This window comes from Papio anubis, chromosome 16 (assembly GCF_008728515.1).
Source record: "Papio anubis isolate 15944 chromosome 16, Panubis1.0, whole genome shotgun sequence".
In the NCBI taxonomy this organism is placed as follows: Eukaryota; Metazoa; Chordata; class Mammalia; order Primates; family Cercopithecidae; genus Papio; species Papio anubis.
Genome location: NC_044991.1, coordinates 29,404,927 through 29,424,579, shown reverse-complemented (window position 1 = coordinate 29,424,579; position 19,653 = coordinate 29,404,927). Strand labels below are relative to the sequence as shown.

Here is a 19,653-nt window from a genome sequence, read left to right as displayed (position 1 = left end):
TAAAATCGTCACCTCTTGGTGCCTCTGACTGGCAGCCAACGTCTCCGTTTCACAGACGGAAGATAGAGTTTCAGGGAGAACTCACGTGCCCACATCACGTAGTTATTGTGGGAGCTGGGAGTCTGGCCTGGGTCTCTCCTACTCTTTTATCTTTGTCGCTCCTTTGGTGCTTACAAAGCTGCTCCTCTGGGCTCAGCTGCATTTTCTAGGCATGTGCAAGCCCTGGTTTTTAAGGGTAAGGAGTGTGTAACTAGGTAACTTTTTTTTTTTTTTTTTTTTTGAGACGGATGGTCTCGCTCTGTTGCCCAGGCTGGAGTGCAGTGGCGTGACCTTGGCTCACTGCAAGCTCCACCTCCCGGGTTCACGCCATTCTCCTGCCTCAGCCTCCCAAGTAGCTGGGACTACAGGTGCCCGCCACCACGCCCAGCTAAATTTTTTTGTATTTTTTAGTAGAGATTGGTTTTACCATGTTATCCAGAATGGTCTTGGTCTCCTGACCTCGTGATCCGCCCACCTCTGCCTCCCAGGGTGCTGGGATTACAGTTGTGAGCCACCATGCCTGGCTGGAACTTTTGTCTTTAATGTATTTGGAACCAAAGCCTACAGCATTACTTATGAAATCATTACATTGGTGCTGAGAGGTCTCAGAATCTCAGGGAACATTTGGGTCAGGCCCCTCTTGAGGGTTAAGATGCAGACAGGTTGTCATTTGCCAGGCTAATTATTACCATTGGTATGTCCTGGACCCAGATTCCTTGTTTAAGCCTGGTGTTCCGTCTCTTACCTGATTATAAGACGCACAGTGCCTGATACCACTGTACCTGGGGCTCCGGTATGAAGCAGGGAAGGAACTACCAGGGCCCTTCATGTGCTGTAGACCATGTCTCTTCCTGCTTCGCACCCCTGCCAGCAAGCTGTCGCAGATGTGAGATGGATGTGCTGGCTGTGGTTTGGTCTGGGTTGGTTCTTGATTAAGTAACAGAGTTCTTGTTAACTCCCCAAGTTGCATCTGGGCAGTTCCTACCTTGTCTTCAACTCTTTTGCAGGTTGTCGTTCTGCCCATTGGCCTGAGCTTTAGCTCTCTCACTCGCTCACTGTAGACTGAACTTGTGGTCTCAGAGGCCTTTTGTTTTCCATCATCAGTGTGTGATCATTTGTGATTGAGGAAAGATTAGGAGGACCAGGGCGAGAACTGGGCTGGGCAGTTAGACAACTGGAGACTTATTGGGCCTGCACTTCTCCTCTGAGACCCTCCTCCTCATTGAACCAGGGCAGTTTCTGGTATTTTTTGTTTTGTAATTTGTACTTTAGCATAAACATCCATTTGAAGAAATGGTTTCATAGCTTAAAAAAACAGTTTCTTGTAATCTTGACCTAGAGTCTGCAATATACTAATCATTATCCATAACCAGTGTAATAATCACTACCAATTATTACATGCTTATTATGTGCCAGAACTTTGCTCACTCACTCCTTGAATCTCACAGCAATCCCCAGTTTACACATGGGGAAACGGAGTCTTGGCTAAGGAACTTTATTTACATAGCTCGTGAGTGATGGAACCCGGCTGTGGGCTTTGGATGGTTGGTCTCCAAGGCTCCAAAGCTTAACACTCATGTTGTCTGGACTCCCAGAGTCAAAGCCCTGAACTGCTTTAACCTCTCGCAGTCTCGTTTTTCCATTTATGCCCTGTGAAGGCCACCAAACGTTGTCTGTAAAGCCATCATTGCAGTGCTGTCAACCACAGCTCTTCCTGTCAGTGCCCTCCTGGGAACTGGCATGACTCTCACACTCTCCACATGATTCTTCTTTTCTCCACTTGCTCACTCACCATCTGTCAACCTTACGCTGCATGTCCCGTCCCACTCTGGCCAACTTCTAGCCCCTTAAAGATTTGCTATATTTGCAGAGCACTTTCACACTTGTCAAGAATTATAATATGGCCGGGCGCGGTGGCTCAAGCCTGTAATCCCAGCACTTTGGGAGGCCGAGGCGGGTGGATCACGAGGTCAGGAGATCGAGACCATCCTGGCTAACATGGTGAAACCCCGTCTCTACTAAAAATACAAAAAACTAGCCGGGCGTGGTGGCGGGCGCCTGTAGTCCCAGCTACTCGGAGGCTGAGACAGGAGAATGGCGTGAACCTGGGAGGCGGAGCTTGCAGTGAGCCGAGATCGCACCACTGCACTCCAGCCTGGGTGACACAGCCAGACTCTGTCTCAAAAAAAAAAAAAAAAAAAAGAATTATAATATTAGCTGGGCATGGTGGTACATGCCTGTAGTCCCTGCTTCTCAGGAGGCTGAGGCAGGAAGATCACTTGAGCCCAGGAGTTCAAGGCTGCAGTGAGCTGTGATCACACTGCCCTCCAGCCTGGGGCACAGAGTGAGACCCTATCTCCGAAAAAAAAAAAAAGAAAAAAAAACACGAGTTATAATAAACCATAATTTTCCATCCTACTCAACTGGGAATGTATAGAAGTTAAGGACTGTTCTCTTTTTTTTTTTTTTTGAGACAGAGTCTCGCTCTGTCACCCAGGGTGGAGTGTGGTGATGTGATCTTAGCTCACTGCAACCTCTGCCTCCCAAGTTCAAGCAATTCTTCTGCCTCAGCCTCCTTGGTAGCTAGGATTACCAGCTGGGTAGCCACCATGCCTGGCTAATTTTTTGTATTTTTGGTAGAGACGGGGTGTCACCATGTTGGACAGGCTGGTCTCGAACTCCTGATCTCATGGTCCACCTGCCTTGGCCTCCCAAAGTGCTGGGATTACAGGTGAGCACTGCACCTTAACTTTTTTTTGAGGAGTTTTGCCCTTGTTGCCCCAGGCTGGAGTGCAATGGCACCATCTCAGCTCACATAACCTCCTGCCTCTCCCAAGTTCAAGGGATTCTCCTGCCTCAGCCTACAAGTAACTGGGATTACAAACATGCACCACCTGCAGCCTGTACAAGTGTATTACAGTAGAACAGGGATTTTCCTGTGGTCAGGCTGGTCTCAAACTCCCCTGACCTCAGGTGATCCCACCATGCCTTCCCAAATGCTGGGATTGAGCATGAAACCACCGCCCTGGGCCTGAACTATTATCTTTTCTTTCTTTTTTTTTTTCTTGAGACAGAGTCTCACTCACTGTCACCAGGCTGGGGTGCTGTGTCCGGATCTCAGCTCACGCACAAGCTCAGCCTCCCTGGTTTTACGCCATTCTCTGCCTCAGCCTCCCGGTAGCCGGGACGGCTGGGTGCCAGCCACCTCTCGGCTGGTTTTTGTATTTTAAGTGAGGCGAGGTTTCGTGTTGTAAGATGGTCTCAATCTCCTGACCTGCAGTGATCTGCCTGTCTGGCCTCCTAAAGTGCTGGGATTACAGGCTTGAGCCACCGCGCCCGGCTATCTTTCTTAACTTATTAGACCTTGTGCGAATTTTTTTTTTTTTCAGCAGAAGAATAGTGCTGCATTTCAAATAGATTCCTAAAGAATAATTTAAAATGCGTTTTAGTTACAAAACATGAATTGTATCTGAAGGTGTCCTGGCTGTAATGTCTATCCTTGGGATGATGGACAGTGTGGATCCCTTACTCTGGTGGCCTTCGTCAGTCTTTCTCCTTCACCACTTCCCATGTCCCTGTTTGGGCCAATGATGGCCAAAGATGGCGAGCTTCAGCCACAGCAAGGAGGTTCCTACTAGGGTGCAGATGGCTGCTCCCCCGCAGGCATCTCTGGACTGCATGAGCCTCCTGTTTTCCTTGATCTGATGCTTAAGAGGGTGAAGACAGTAAAGTGTCCAAGTCGTGATAAACAGTTACTTCATTTAGAATGCTAAGTCACGAATCACCATTCCGCAGGGCCTTGCTGTGAAGGCAAAGGGTGGGCAGAAGGGAGTTTCTGTTCTGTAGTCATGTTTGTCTGCCTTCCCTGCAGGCCAACCCCAGTGCTGATCTCTACTACACTTCCTTCAGTGACCCCCTCTACCTGACCATGTTCAAGATGCTGCGCGACACTCTGTACTACATGAAGGGTGAGGACAGTTTGCCCATGTGTTTGTGAGTACAGCAAGACTGGCTCCCAGGCCACTGTCGCATGCTAGTGGTTGCAGACTGGTACTCAGTTTCTGCTGGGGCCACTTAAAAACACATATGAGCAATGTGGTTATGTTACTGGAATTTTGGGAAAAAAGCAAATTTAAAAAATCTATCCATGATCCTGCAACCCTGGTACCATCAGTGATGGCTCCTTTGCTGAGTTTATTTCCTAAGGTGTTTTTCTAAAATGTGCATGTTATATTGTCCTAAGCACACTAAGCACAGGTACAGTTTTACATACCATTTAGATATTTTAGAAAATAAAAAAAGAGGCCGGGCATGGTGGCTTACGCCTGTAATCCCAACACTTTGGGAGGCTAAGATGGGCGGATCACTTGAGGTCAGGAGTTCGAAACCAGCCTTGCCAAACAGGGTGAAACCCTGTCTCTATTAAAAATAACAAAAAAAGTTAGCCAGGCACGGTGGCATGCACCTGTAATCCCAGCCATGCAGGAGGCTGAGGCAGGAGGATTGCTTGAACTCGGGAGGTGGAGGTTGCAGTGAGCCCAGATCATGCCACTGCACTCTAGCCTGTGTGACAGAGTGAGACTCCATCTCAAAAAAATTTAAAAAAAGAAAATGAAGCACTTGTAATACATACAATCTCTTAACATAGAGATACTAGCTTTTTTTTTTTTTTTTTTTAAATAGGCAGTGTCTTGCTCTGTCGCCCAGGCTGGAGTGCATTAATAGCATGATCTGGCATCACTGCAACTTCTGCCTCCCGGGCTCAAGCTATTCTCTCATGCCTTAGCCTCCTAACTAGCTGGGATTACAGGTGTGTGCCACCACGTCTGCCTAATTTTCGTGTTTTTAGTAGAGATGGGGTTTCACCAGGTTGGCCAGGCTGGTCTTGAACTCCTGGCCTCAAATGATCCACGCCCCCTTGGTCTCCCAAAGTGCTGGGATTACAGGTGTTAGCCACCGCACCCAACCGGAGACAATATCTTAATAGCTAACATGCACACACAACAATTTAGCATTTTCTTCTAGTCCCTCTTTCATGATTTTTTCTTTCCCAGAAGTAAGGAAACAATCTTTTATGCATTTTACAAAATGTTTTTCCTATGCTCTCACCTCACACTGTTGAGTGTTCTTTGTAAGCATAAGTTTTGATGAGCACATAATATTTTATCAGGAAGGTATACCAAAATTTAGTAACCACTTTCCTAATCTGATTCTGAACATTCCTCGGAAGCTGAGTCATCTGGGGCCACAGCAAGGGTTGAGACTCCCTAAGAAGGGGCATCAGGGATTGCCCCTGGCCTCCCCACCACCCATGCTGTGTGTTACTGGCTGCCTTGGCTGGACCGACTTGTGTGCATCATCGTGGTTCTCCTGAATTTTCCACGCCCTGGGGATGAGAGTTTGAAAAGTCTCTCAAACTCAGGGTGAGTGCTCTGAAGATCCAGATAATTCTCTTCTCAAGGCTACAACCAGTTTTTACCCTTATCTGACAACCCTTTTCTTTTTCTTTTTTTTTCTTTTTTTTTTGAGATAAAGTCTCGCTGTGTCGCCCAGGCTGGCATGCAGTGGCGCGATCTCGGCTCACTGCAAGCTCCGCCTCCCGGGTTCAGGCCATTCTCCTGCCTCAGCCTCCCGAGTAGCTGGGACTCCAGGCACCCACCACCACGCCTGGCTAATTTTTTGCATTTTTAGTAGAGACTGGGTTTCACCATGTTAGCCAGGATGGTCTCGATCTCCTGACTTCGTGATCTGTCCGCCTCGGCCTCTCAAAGTGCTGGGATTACAGGTGTGAGCCACCGCACTCAGCCCTGACAACCTTTTTCTTAAAAGAAAAAAAAAAAAATCACAGAAGTATCTCATATTGTCAGTGGAAGTAGTTTCAGTGATGATACTTCCCAATTTATATGTTTTGTGTATTCAGGTTTTAGTACATTGACTGCTTAAAACAAAGCATGGCTGTAACATCCCCGGGAAATTATCATTTCCTCTGATTGCCAGGTTGTGTGCATGTGGAGGACAGCTGTGCACTTCCTATCCAACTTCTTTCCAGTGGGCATTCTTGGACCCACAGTGGCCAGTAGCAAATGCTACTTTTCTGGGGTTTTTGTTAAAAGGCGAAGACTGTAGCTGCTGCCAGCATTGCCTGTGTTCTACTGTAGTTTTGTTCCTAGCTGTGATGCCACACTCTTTCCTGCAGACCTCTCGACCTCTTTTGTGAAGGAGATCCATGATTTTGTGCTGGAGCAGTTCAACACGAGCCAGGGGGAGCTCCAGAAGATTCTACATGACGCAGACCGGATCCACAATGAGCTGAGCCCCCTCAAATTGCGCTGCCAGGCTAATGCCGCCTGCGTGGACCTCATGGTGTGGGCCGTGAAGGACGAGCAGGGTGAGACAGACTGCCTTGCTTCTCATGTGAGCTCCAGGCATGCCCCAGAGGCTTTCCTCCCACAGGTTTCCCCAAACGACTTCTAGGACGCTTGGCTCTGTTACTAGCAGGGGCAGTTGCAGTAGACCTCCAGGGCACGTGCAGAGTGAAGCATCAGCCCCTGCTGTGCTCTACATCTGGTATCCTGTCCTGCACGGAGGGCACTGGACCTGGGAGGATGGGGATGCCCGTGGCCTCAGGGCCCGTGTGTGCTGTCTGCTGCATCTCGCTGGTTCTTTAGGTTTTTCTGTGGTGACATGGAAGCTCAGTGCCTTCAGGTGAAGTGTTTTTCTAGGGGAGGAGTAAAATGGGAAGTTTTCCTGTGGAATGGACACTGCGGGGACGAGGGGTCTTAGGGCCAGCGGAGGAGAGAGAGAGTCACACACTGTGTGACCTCTCAGTATGAATAAGCCCCACCTAAAGTATATCGCTGGGATTTTATTAAATTCTGTGCTTACTTGGTGGATAAGTGTGTTAGAAAGACTGGCCTGTGCTGATCACTCATCTCCTCTTCTGGTTTTGAATTAAGGTGCGGAAAACCTTTGCATCAAGCTATCTGAGAAGCTGCAGTCCAAGACGTCCAGCAAAGTCATCATTGCTCACTTGCCCCTGCTGATCTGCTGTCTGCAGGTCAGTCTCACTGAACCCAGAGAGGCTCAAATCCCATCTGTAGGGCTTTCCTCTGGTCATGCTGTTGCTGTTCAGGCTATGTTGGGCACACCAGCAGTGGTGACCATGCGGGTTCTGTCTTTAGAAGCTTTAACCAGTGCCTGCTGTGCACAGTTCATCACTGAGTGTGGGCTGCCCCCTACAGGATGCCAGGGCTTTCTGCAAGTGGCATCTGGGTGCAGCTGGCTTCAGTTCTCATTTGTTGTGAGGCTGTGGGGCCATTCCCAAGGTCTGTGGGGGAAGGACTGTTGACATGTGCCATGGGGCCACGCAAGGGGACATCTTCTGACACCCACAGTGCTAGCTCTGCTCTGCCAAGACTCTTACCTTGTCACAATCCCATTAACTCCACACCTGCCATTGTTTAAAAGTTCTGTTTTGCCCCTTTCTTCTTTAGTTTGCTTCCTAAATAGATGAGCACACTTTAACAATCTATATCCTGTGGCCAGGTACGGTGGCTCACGCCTGTAATCTCAATACTTTGGGAGGCAGAGGTGGGAGGGCCGCTTGAGCCCAAGACCAGCCTGGGCAACATAGTGAGACCCCATCTCTACAAAAAATTTAAAAAAATTAGAATGTTAGGGATGATGGTGTGTGCCTACATTCCCAACTACTCAGGAGGCTGAGGCTTAAGCATTGCTTAAGCCCAGTAAGTCAAGGCTGCAGTGAGCTGTGATCGTGCCACTGCACTCCAGCCTAGGTGACAGAGCAAGACCCCGTCTCAAAATCAAAACAAAAAAAACAGTAGTTGATGTCCCTTATAGGTGGAGGAGAACCAGCACCATCCCTTCCCTGTCTTTTTATGTCCTGGGCAGGTGGCCTATGGGAGCTCTGACCATGGAAATTTTGGGTCAAACTTGGGTACTGAAGGGTTGAGCATCTCCCTGCTCAGGGCCTACTCAGATGGTCCCACACCAGAGGCCATGTGACAGGTTGCTGGTGTGTTGCAGGGTTTGGGCCGCCTGTGCGAGAGGTTCCCGGTGGTGGTACACTCTGTGACACCGTCCTTGCGAGACTTCCTGGTCATCCCGTCCCCAGTTCTGGTGAAGCTCTACAAGTACCACAGTCAGTACCACACAGGTAATAACAGACCGTGTGCCTTTCAGGCCCTGAGAAAGGGACTGTGTGAGCCCCACACAGGTTTCATGACTGTACCTGGGCACATTCCTTCGCCACACCTTTCCTTCTGTCTTTCCCTCTGCGTCCCCTTGAAGCTCCAGGCCTTTCCTCCCCGGTCTTCTCTCATCCTATATTCATGTTACCACCAAAGGCCCCTTCAAATCCTGTTTTCTTTTTGACATCTCTCACTGTGGAAGTCTGAAATGCAAATCCTATGTGCCCCAAATACTTAGCCAGGGGCCCAGTCCCTACTACCTCTACGAGAATGGATTATGATGTTTCCACGTATGATGAAACAATAATTAACATTAATTAATTAATTAAACACCTACTGTGTGCTAGTGGCTCTGATGTAGTATCACCCTGTTACCCACAGTCTCATGAAGGTGGCCGTTATTTTTTTTTTTTCTGAAACAAAGTCTTGCTCAGTCGCCCAGGCTGGAGTGCAGTGGTGTGATCTCGGCTCACTGCAAGCTCCGCCTCCCGGGTTCATGCCGTTCTCCTGCCTCAGCCTCCCCAGTAGCTGGGACTACAGGCACCTGCTACCATGTCCAGCTAATTTTTTTTGTATTTTTAGTAGAGACTGGGTTTCACCATGTTAGCCAGGATGGTCTCGATCTCCTAACCTCGTGATCCACCCGCCTTGGCCTCCCAAAGTGCTGGGATTACAGGCGTGAGCCACTCTACCCAGACCGTTTATACATTTTTTCTTTTTTTTAACAGAGTCTCGCACTGTTGCCTGGGGTGGGACTGCAATGGTGCGATCTCAGCTCTCTGCAACCTCTGCCTCAGCAATTCTCCTATCTCAGCTGTTTTTATCTTCCCCTTCAGATGAAGACTTAAACTCAGAGCATTTTAAAGTTTTAACCAGGTGTGATGGTGCTCATCTGTAGTCCTAGCTACTCAGGAGGCTGAAGCTGTAGGATGGCTTGGGCCCAGGAGGTTGAGGATGCAGTGAGCTGTGATAGCGCCACTGCACTCCAGCCTGGGTGACAGAGCAAGACCCTATCTCAAAAACAAACAAATAAAAAACAAGACTTCCCTGGACCTCATAGTGGGGAGGGTTCTCTCAGGCTGTAAGGTCCCTGCTCTCCCAAGCATCCCCAACCCTTCCAGGCTTTGTCCATATTAGTGAGATAACTCCAAGCCCTGGGCCATGCCTCACTTGCCCTCAGGGCTGCCTTTGGTGGTTGGTCATCAGTACTTTTTAACAGTTTATTGAGAAATTGCTGGTTTTCTATATTTATCACTTTGTAACCTGAATATTCTTCCTTTTCGTTTAAACATATTATTTTCTATTGGTCTTAGACTCTTCTGTTTCTGATATATTTGGGTCAGATGTTTTTAGAGTGATCATTTTGCTTTTATAAATGATCAGCATATCATCTTGGTTTTTGAATTACAAAGAAGGTGCTGGAAAATAATAGGCTTAACCAGCTATATATTTGAATTTTTTACTTTCAGTTGCTGGCAATGATATAAAAATCAGTGTGACCAATGAGCATTCCGAGTCAACCCTAAACGTCATATCGGGTAAGAAGAGCCAGCCCTCTATGTACGAGCAGCTCCGAGACATCGCTATTGACAACATCTGCAGGTGGGAAGCCGGGCAAGTGGCGAGTAGACAGCAGTGCTCCAGACAGCGGGTTATTACAAAATAAGAGACATTTATACTGGTTTTTTTTTGAGATTGAGTCTCTCCCTGTTGCCCAGACTAGAATGCAGTGGCGCAGTCTCAGCTCACTGCTACCTCTGCCTCCTGGGTTCAAGCGATTTTCCTGTCTCAGCCTCCCCTGAGTAGCTGGGATTACAGGCATCCACCACCACGCACAGCTAATTTTTGTATTTTTAGTAGAGATGGGATTTCACCATGTTGGCCAGGCTGGTCTCGAACTCGTAACCTCAGGTAATCCACCTGCCTTGGTCTCCCAAAGTGCTGGGATTACAGGTGTGAGCCACCACACCCAGACCATTTACACATTTTTTTTTTTTTTTTTGATACAGAGTCTCGCACTGTTCCCTGGGGTGGGAATGCAATGGCGTGATCTCGGCTCACTGCAACCTCTGCCTCAGCAATTCTCCTGCCTCAGCCTCCCAAGTAGCTGGGATTACAGGTGCACACCACCATGCCTGGCTAATTTTTTGTATTTTTAGTAGAGACAGGATTTAACTATGTTGGCCAGACTGGTCTCGAACTCATGACCTCGTGATCCGCCTGCCTCAGCCTCCCAAAATACTGGGATTACAGGCATAAGCCACCACACCTGGCTGCATTTATACTTTTTTAAAGCTTGTTTCTGATTATTTTAAGCCTACACTTGATCTGTAAAGAGGAATTATTTCATATTTTACTTCTTTTCTTTTCCTGATCATAAACATAATAAAAGGCCTGGCGCAATGGCTCACGCCTGTAATCCCAGCTACTAGGGAGGCTGAGGCAGGTGGATCATGAGGTCAGGAGTTCAAGACCAGCCTGGCCAATATGGTGAAACCCCGTCTCTACTAAAAATACAAAAAATTAGCCGGGCATGGTGGCGCATGCCTGTAATTCCAGCTGCTTGGGAGGCTGATGCAGGACAATCACTTGAACCGGGGAGGCAGAGGTGAGCTGAAATCATGCCATTGCACTCCAGCCTGGGCAACAAGAGTGAAACTCTGTCTCAAAAACCGTAATAAGAAATTCTTCCTTTTTTTTTTTTTTTTAAAAAAAAAACAGAGTCTTGGGCTGGGCGCGGTGGCTCAAGCCTGTAATCCCAGCACTTTGGGAGGCCAAGATGGGCGGATCATAAGGTCAGGAGATCAAGATCATCCTGGCTAACCCGGTGAAACCCTGTCTCTACTAAAAAATTAGCCAGGCGAGGTGGTGGGCGCCTGTAGTCCCAGCTACTCGGGAGGCTGTGGCAGGAGAATGGCGTAAACCAGGGAGGCGGAGCTTGCAGTGAGCTGAGATTGTGCCACTGCACTCCAGCCTGGGTGACAGAACGAGACTCTGTCTCAAAAAAAAAAAACAAAAAAAAAAAAACGGAGTCTTGCTTTGTCACCCACGCTGGAGTACAGTGACCTGGTCTCGGCTCACTGCAAGCTCCACCTCCCGGGTTCACACCATTCTCCTGCCTCAGCCTCCCGAGTAGCTGGGACTACAGGTGCCCATACCACGCCTGGTATTTTTTTTATTTTTGTGTTTTTTTTGTTTTTTTTGTTTTTGTAGAGATGGGGTTTCACCATGTTAGCCAGGATGGTCTCAATCTCTTGACCTCGTGATCTGCCCACCTCTGCCTCCCAAAGTGCTGGGATTACAGGCGTGAGCCACCGCACTTGGCTAAAAAATTCTTACTAGAGAAAAATTGTTATGTATAGAAAAGTAAAAAGACAAAGATTACCCATTAGCTCACCATCCAGAGTAACGTATCATCATATTTTCTTTACCTTGTTTTCTGTGGAATATTTAATATAAATGTGAGGTTTTTAAATATGATCAGGTACCCCTTGCTGCCCAGACTCCTGCACTGTGGACTCTTGTTCTTCCAACTTGGGAGCCAAATACAGTCTGATTCCATGCAAATGCCTCTTTGCCTGGATTCTGGTTCCTCGCCCTTGGAAGCTAAATCAGGATGGCTGCTTGTCTGTCAGACTCAAACTGTTCTCTAAACTCTGGCCCAGGAGCCAAACAGATGTGGAGAGCTAGGACATCTTACAAGATTTTATGTTTTTAGGGGCTTTAAATTTTTCTCCTTTTCCCTATAACGTAAATGTTTCTCCTTACCATGAAAACCTTGGTATGTAATTGTGATGTTTCCTCTGCTGTCTTGGGACCATTTGTCTTTTCAATCAGTCTCTGTGACCTTAAGGAACAGTACAAGGGATTGAAATTGGAATTAGAGTGAGCATGATATTCCAAAGGAAACTGTTCTGGGCAAAATAATGAAATTATTGTTTCTGACTGAGATATTTATCAAGTGGGCAAAATCTGGAGTAATTCTTTGAATTCATTCTGTGTTATGACCTCCAATTTTGGGGGAAGAAAATTTGAGCAGTTCTTTAAACTTTGTAGGCCTAAGGAAGGAAAAATTTAAAAACAAAAAACCTATCTTGTTTTGATGCCTCAATGCCACATGGGTTTTCTTGCTCCTCAGGTGTCTGAAGGCTGGATTGACGGTGGACCCAGTGATCGTGGAGGCATTCTTGGCCAGCCTGTCCAACCGGCTCTACATCTCTCAGGAGAGTGACAAGTATGCCCCCATTCCTGTCTCTCAGAGACAACCCATTGTTCTCAGCAGGCTTGTGTGGGGCACCTGGCATTGTGCGTATGGATGCGTCTGTCCTTATCTCCTTGCCTCAGAGCATAGGCATGCATCAGGGTTGTCACAAGATTTAAGGTGAAGTCCACCTTGGAACGTACTTCCTGGACCACTGTGTGGAAGTCGAGAAAGATCTTTGTCATCCAGCCTAGTACCTGGGGCTTGCCTTTCTGCCGGTGGTTAAAATCCTGGACTGTCAGTTTCAGATGAATACTTCATCCAGACTGTTAGGAAATCAAGGTCTAGATTGTAGTCTCTGGGTACTGTTTCACTACTGCATGCTGGAGGACTGTTGCTAGGACGCTTCTGTTCTTCCTTCTGTAGGGACGCTCACTTGATTCCCGACCACACAATCCGAGCCTTGGGACACATCGCGGTGGCCTTGAGGGACACCCCGAAGGTCATGGAGCCCATTCTGCAGATCCTGCAGCAGAAATTCTGCCAACCACCCTCCCCTCTCGATGTGCTGATTATTGACCAGCTGGGCTGCCTGGTTATCACCGGAAATGTAAGGGAGGCCAGAGCCGGGACACCACTAACCCTGTTACATTACAAGCTACATTAAACTCTTGACTGTAAGGGATGTGCAAATACAGATTAAATATACCTTGCAGATGAGCTAAATGCTGACAACTGTTTTAATACTGAGTAGTAAGAATAGTATAAAGTGCTATGAGTGCTGGGGAAAAAGAGGTTTAATTTCTTGTCGGTGTATTATAACAGAATATTTGAATCTAAGCCATGTTCCTTTTAGCTTTTAATTTGAGGTTTGATTAAAGCTTTAGAAATGGATGATCTTTGAGCTGTTGTGCCCCATGATTCCAGAGCTTTCCCTCTGGGTGATGACAGGAGGGGCCTCATGAGGGCATCCTGCATGGTGACAGTGCCCCTCGCTCTCTCCTAGCAATACATCTATCAGGAAGTGTGGAACCTCTTCCAGCAGATCAGTGTGAAGGCCAGCTCTGTTGTATACTCAGCCACCAAAGATTACAAGGACCACGGCTACAGGTAACTGGACTTCATTGTCACTTTTTTTATCATGACAGTATTTAATTTACTTTGAAAATGGGAGGTTTGTGAATTTGTCTCTTAAATAAACTCTTCTTATGAGAACACTATATGCTACAGATCAATGCACACATAAGGGGGGAAATGAAAACCCGATGTGCCCCCCACAGAGGTGACCATCAAGCATCTCAGCGCACGAGATCTCAGCTCCTGCCTCTCCTTCTGATCGGGCCCATGCTGCACATGCAGCTAACCTGCTTTTTTATGGGGCAGCACATCAGCCACACCGTGAATGATCCTGCACAGGTTGCCTTTAGAGGTTGCGGAGCGTCCCATCCTGTAGCAGAACCGAGATTTAACCAGCCAGTCCCTAGTTTGGATTTTAGGTTGTCTTCCAGTTTTCCCACTAATAAATGCAGCATTGACAGCCTAACAGCTACATATCTCTGAGCATCTTTGATGCTTTCTGTGGGTTAGATTCAGAGAAGTAGGATTTTGGGTCCAAGGAAGTAGGTGTTAAATGTCTTTGAACATTTGATACTTGTATAAAGTCTGACCAGTTTTCCCTGACAGACGGAGAGATGCCTCTTGGCTATTCCTTACCCTCCTCTAGGAATGCCTTAAGGACAGGGACATGTTCATCCATGTTTGGAAGAGAGGGAAGGGGAGAGGTGAAGTCAGATGAGGACAGGAGGCTGGGGAGGGAAGAAGAGAGCCCTTTTGCAGGCGTTACTCTTCTTGACCTCCAGGCTCCTCCCTTCTGACTGTGAAGTCCAGTCTCTCCATGTCAGTTTAGTGGGTGGGAGTGCAGCTGTGGAGCCATGCCATGTGGCTGCATGACTTCAGAAAATGCTGAACCTCTCTGTGCCTCAGTTTCCTTATCTGCCAAATGAGAACCTGCCTGCAGTTGGGAATGAGACTGCATACGTTAAAGTTCTCAATCAATAGAGCTGTCTCTCACATCGATACTACTTCATTGCCTTCTTGCTGCCACCGTCATGAGCCCAGGCTGCTAGAACAGCCTGAAGACTGGATTGGGGATGGGGTCAGGCTCTCCTTTCCTTCTTCCTCTGTCCCATTCTTTGCCGTGGAACCTGCACACAGGCTAACACGTTGCTTCCTTGTGCCTGTGTGACTGCTGGGCCCTTTCTCCAGGGGCCTCCTCAGCTGCCTCCCCGGTTGCCTTTGCCCCCACCCCTCCTAGATGTTCTGCCACGCCTTACCGTGAGTGTGTAGCATCTGCCAGTCTTCATCCTTCCATTTCTTCAGTTCTGGCTTAGCTTGCCTCTCTTTCCATAAAGCCTTTTCTCATATTGCCACCAAAAATGATTTGTCCTCTTCCTCACCAGCAGAAGCATTTACTGCCCTTTGTTTGCCGTTGACCTACCAGGTGTTACCTAACTGCAGTGCCTTTTGCTGTGGCTGCTGTTGCTCTGGGATTTCTTAGTGGGGCAGACGACATGCTCAGTGCTTCGCATGGTGTTTCACTCTTCCCATGATCCTACGAAGAGGAATTATTATCCTTGTTTTACTTAGGAAGAAATTGAGGCTCAAAGACTTAAGAGACTTACCCAAGGTCGTGCCGCTTGGACGTGACAGAGTCTGGCAGTCTCCAAGGCCACAGAAGCCTGGTTGGCTTCAATGGTTCAGGTTTTTGGCCAAAGGGGCAATGTCAGCTTCACATCCGGCGTTTACATGGGGCCAGCCAGGATCCTGAGGCAGGACCCTGGAACACTTCCTGAGCATTCGATGTGAAAAAATGCTGACATCAGCTCCAAGGTGGAGGCAGCGTTAGGGAGAAGCTGGTCATGAAGTGAAAGTTCTGTGGGTGGTAAATGATGCATTAAGGCTCTTGGTGATTTGTGGGGGGAAAGCAAGATCCAACCTGGAATGCCTGGGCATGGGCCCTTTCGTTTTCAGCCCTGAGGGAAGTGTCCTGAGACCCTCACAGGTCCCCAGTGTTGCAGATGCCTGGAACTTAGTCTCCTGGAGGTCCTTACTACATCTCAGGAGAAAGGGTTACAGTCATTTCTGCAGCAGTTGAGTTTCTTTTACGGGCTGTTTTTCACAGATGACGTGTCTTTCTCCACTTGAGATTCCTTTGGTTTACAGACACTGGGAGGAGTGTGCTAAGGCAGGCTGGGCCTGGCCCGCTCAGCTCTCCTCACCCCTGCAGTGCTGTCCCTTGGGGATGGTTGAGGGCATGGCAGTGGCTGTTATTTTACTCTTTCTTTTTCAGGCATTGCTCCCTGGCAGTGATTAATGCCCTGGCCAACATTGCGGCCAACATCCAAGACGAGCACCTGGTGGATGAGCTGCTCATGAACCTGCTGGAACTGTTTGTGCAGCTGGGGTTGGAGGGGAAGCGAGCCAGCGAGAGGGCAAGCGAGAAGGGCCCTGCCCTGAAGGTAGGAAGGAGGATGGCTGTGCCTTCCCCATCAGTGTCCCATCCCTGCTGGCCAAGGCTTAGTCTCCAGGCACCATCTTGGTTGGAATATGGCACTTTCTTTGTTGAGTGATTTAAATGTGCCTGGTAGAATGCAAGTAAGAAGGGGTGGGGTTCTTTCTCAAGGATGCTGGCAGGGATGGAGGAGAGGGCAGCTTTCTCACTGAGTTATATCCAGCTCATGGTAGCTGCCTTCCCCATCCCAGACATGACAACAGTCTAGCCTCAGCTCCCCATGGGCCCCTCTCTCTCTCCTTGCCTTCTTCATGAAGCCCGGGGTGGTAGCTGGGCCTAGGAGGACTTTAAGGGCCCATCATCAGAACACAGCGGCAACATGAGAAGGGCCAGAGTTCACCTAATCTCAGGCCACCCAAGGAAGACAGGTCCACTGAGACAAACAAATGTCCTGTCTTGAATGCCCAAATACATTTGTGGTGGGGCCGAGGCAGGTGAGGCCTCTTCTTCCGTAACTCCCCAGTAGCATGTCACGTGGGCACCGGTCCCTCTACCATGTTAGGAATAATGCTTAAAATGTTAAGGAAATTGAATATTTGAACAAAAGATGTTTAGTAAAGCAATGTTATTTTTGTGTAGAGGGTGTCTTTTTGGCTAGTTGTTAGGAGAGCATATTTGAATAAAGAGCATGAGAATTTTTATTTTTGACGCAAGTTTTGTTTTTGTATTTTTTTATTGACTGGGGTTGGGTCGTATAGTTTAAACTAATTTTGGTTGGCTAAACATTTGATTTTTTTAAATAGAGTGGGTATGTAAAAAAAAGTGGAGAGAAAAGGGAGGGGGGTGTTTGTAATGAGCTAGAAAGCTGGTTTTTTTTTTTATAAGGAAAGGAATGTGAGTTGGTATTGATAACGCTTGGTACTGAGGCATATTTAGGCATTTAATAAAGGCAAAAAGAAAAAGAAGAAAAAGTGTGGGGTACTATAAATTAAAAAATAAAAGATTGATCAGATTATTTAAAGAAAAACCCCATTATATCCCACAACCATATCTCTGTTTCCACCCTGTTTTGTCATTTCCTCTCCCTTCCCTTCCTTCCTTCCCCTTCCCCTAGACAGCTATTGTTTACCTACTCTCTGCCAGCTACTGTCCTAGGTCAGAGGTCAGCCCACTTTTTCTGTAAAGGGCCAGAGTATAAATATTTTACGCTTTGCAGGCCATACAGCCTCTGTTGTAACTGCTCAACTCAACTCTTCTATGGTTACCTGTTTGTGAACGAACAGGTGTGACTGTGCTCCTATAAAATTGTATTTGCAAGAACAGGCGTTGGGTTGGATTTGGTCCATGGGCCATAGTTTACCAGCCCTTGCTCTAGATGAGGGTGTTACAGAAGTGAACGAGACAGACAGGGTCGTCTCTGACTGTGGGGCTTAGTGGGAGAGTGAAACAGGGCAGTGTAGTGAGGGGCACTTTAGATTGGGCTGGTTGAGAAGGTCTCTCTGAAGAGTGACATCTGAGATGACAGCTGCATGGAGGAGTCCCCCTGTGAAAGTCTCAGTCAAGAGGGAGTGGCTGGTGCAAGCAGGGATCCTAAGACTCTTGTCCCTAATTCGGCCTTGCTATGCCGGGCCCTCCGACAGTGATGTGGCTGAATAACTTCCCAAGTCTCCCAGCGGGGTACACAGCTCGGACCACCTCAGTGCACAGGAAAGAAACGTGTCCGGCATGTCTAGCGGGACCTTAGGCATCAGGATAAGAGGAGGGTGCTGATGATACAAGGTGGTGCTGCGCACCTGAGAAAGCAGAGGCTGTAACCTGCCTGAGGGGTGTTTCAGGAGCCTGCTCTCCCCTGGAAATTGGACCTCAGTGCTTCACCTTCTGGAGGACAAGAAGCTGTAATTATAAATTAAACTAAGATCTGTGGATTGTTCTCCATCATCACGCAGCCCTTAGGCTATCGGTTTCCCAGAGGGGACCAGGCAAGGCCACCCTTGTGGCCCCCAGCCCAAGGAAACCAGCTTGGCATTCTTTGTAAATTTTCAAAAAAATTTTTGTGGGTACATAGTAGGTGTATATATTTACAGCTTGGCATTCTGTCCCCACCACTGCAGTGCTGTGTGGCTTTGGCAAGCTACTGAGACCTCCCATGAATCTCCCCAGAAGTTAGTGCATGTGAAGCACTCAGCGCATGTGAAGCACTCAGCACGTGCCTGGCTGCAGTGGATGCTCAGGGTCTTCAGCTGCTGTCGTTATTATAGGTTAAGAGCATAAATCATGTCGGCTTAGGCCAGTGCTTCCAGAATTTTTACTAATCACTGTGTACTGAAGATTAGCTACATTTGTGTGTCTAGCCAGGGAGTCTTTTATTGTTAAGTAACCCCCCAAAATTTCCCTAGCTTGCAAAGAATATATGTTTATTTTAGAAAAGATACAGAAACCTATAAATAGTAAAGTAAAAAGCACTTATTTCTTGACTGAGATGACATAATCATTACTAACACTTTGACAGATTTCTTCCTAGCTTTTTTATGCTATGTATTTATTACATAATTGGGATTAAATCATAGCACAGTTTTAAATCTTGCCTTTTTTTTCATTTGACATGTGCTGTGGGCTCTTTCCATGGTGACTAAATGCTTTTCAGAAAGTTGTATTTTAAATGGCTGTGTCATATCTAATTATGCAGAAGTGCCATGATTTATGTAATCATTTATGTAACCATGGTTTATTTTTCACATTTGTTTTCATTTTTTGCTGTTAAAATTATGCTGGATGAGCATCTCTATGCCTCTCTCCGCATACCTCTCATCATTTCTCTTAGATTAAGACATTCCAGGTTTACATAACACTATGTTGTATCTTGTGTGTTTTTTTTTTTAAATAAAAGAAACACATACTCTTTAATGACAACAATTCTGTTCTTTTCTAGGCTTCTAGCAGCGCAGGGAACTTGGGAGTACTCATTCCTGTAATAGCTGTGGTGAGTATTCATTAATTGAATGATGAAACTGCAGATACTGTGTGCATGCTTTGAGTCTTGCCTGGTGACGCATAGTAAATTTCTTAGAAAGGTGCAGTGTTGAGGCCCCTGTGCCTCTAGATGTGACTGCTTTAGCCATCACCAGCTCTTCCATGACAGCCGTGTAGGTGTGTCCACCGTGAGACACTCTTCACTCCCTTTCTCCATGCCCTGCCCGAACCCCCTCAACCAATTGACAAGGTCACTTGCTTTGGTTCCCTTCTGTGTGGCTCCTAGGTCCTAAATTTGACTCCACTTTCATCCTGTGTCTCATGCCCTCGTGACTGATGGTGGGCCAGCTCCCTGCTTCCATCCCTTCCTTGGATCCTTCCTGCAAGTGCAGGCCTGGAAGCGTCTTGTTGGTGCTCAGGCCTCGGAGCTGTGGCCCCAGTCTCCTCCAGGGGGCGTTGTTGGCATGGCGGGCACAGTCCCTGCCTCCTGTGCGGCACCATCATGTTGGAGAGCCTGTTTCCGTCCTGTCCTGTCCCAGCCTAGGTCTGCTTCTTCCCAGATGACTTGTAGAAGTTGTTTTTCCCTTTCTTCGTCACTGCTAGCTGCAAGTCCTAAGCCCAACACCTATGTTCCAGTATTTATTTTCATTCCATATTCTCTCCCTTCCATTTAATCGACCTTCTAGGCCATCCCTTGTGTCTGCCTTACAGTGCCTTCCCCC

General features: G+C 47.5%; 1 protein-coding gene across 4 annotated transcripts in view; it reads left to right on the top strand.

Moving 5' to 3' along the window:
* The window catches only part of PI4KA (phosphatidylinositol 4-kinase alpha), a 145,014-nt gene that overhangs the window by 41,680 nt on the left and 83,681 nt on the right, over positions 1–19,653 (top strand). For all 4 annotated transcript variants that reach the window (XR_004178955.1, XR_004178954.1, XM_031656473.1 and 1 more), the window contains exons 10-19: positions 3,911–4,007; positions 6,236–6,427; positions 6,996–7,096; positions 8,086–8,215; positions 9,719–9,851; positions 12,388–12,483; positions 12,877–13,060; positions 13,457–13,560; positions 15,800–15,968; positions 18,891–18,941. Coding sequence is in view for 2 of the 4 variants with exons in the window: in XM_031656473.1 (XP_031512333.1) it covers positions 3,911–4,007; positions 6,236–6,427; positions 6,996–7,096; positions 8,086–8,215; positions 9,719–9,851; positions 12,388–12,483; positions 12,877–13,060; positions 13,457–13,560; positions 15,800–15,968; positions 18,891–18,941 (1,257 nt within the window). In the remaining 2 variants the exon portion in view is untranslated. The remainder of the gene's footprint in view (positions 1–3,910; positions 4,008–6,235; positions 6,428–6,995; positions 7,097–8,085; positions 8,216–9,718; positions 9,852–12,387; positions 12,484–12,876; positions 13,061–13,456; positions 13,561–15,799; positions 15,969–18,890; positions 18,942–19,653) is intronic.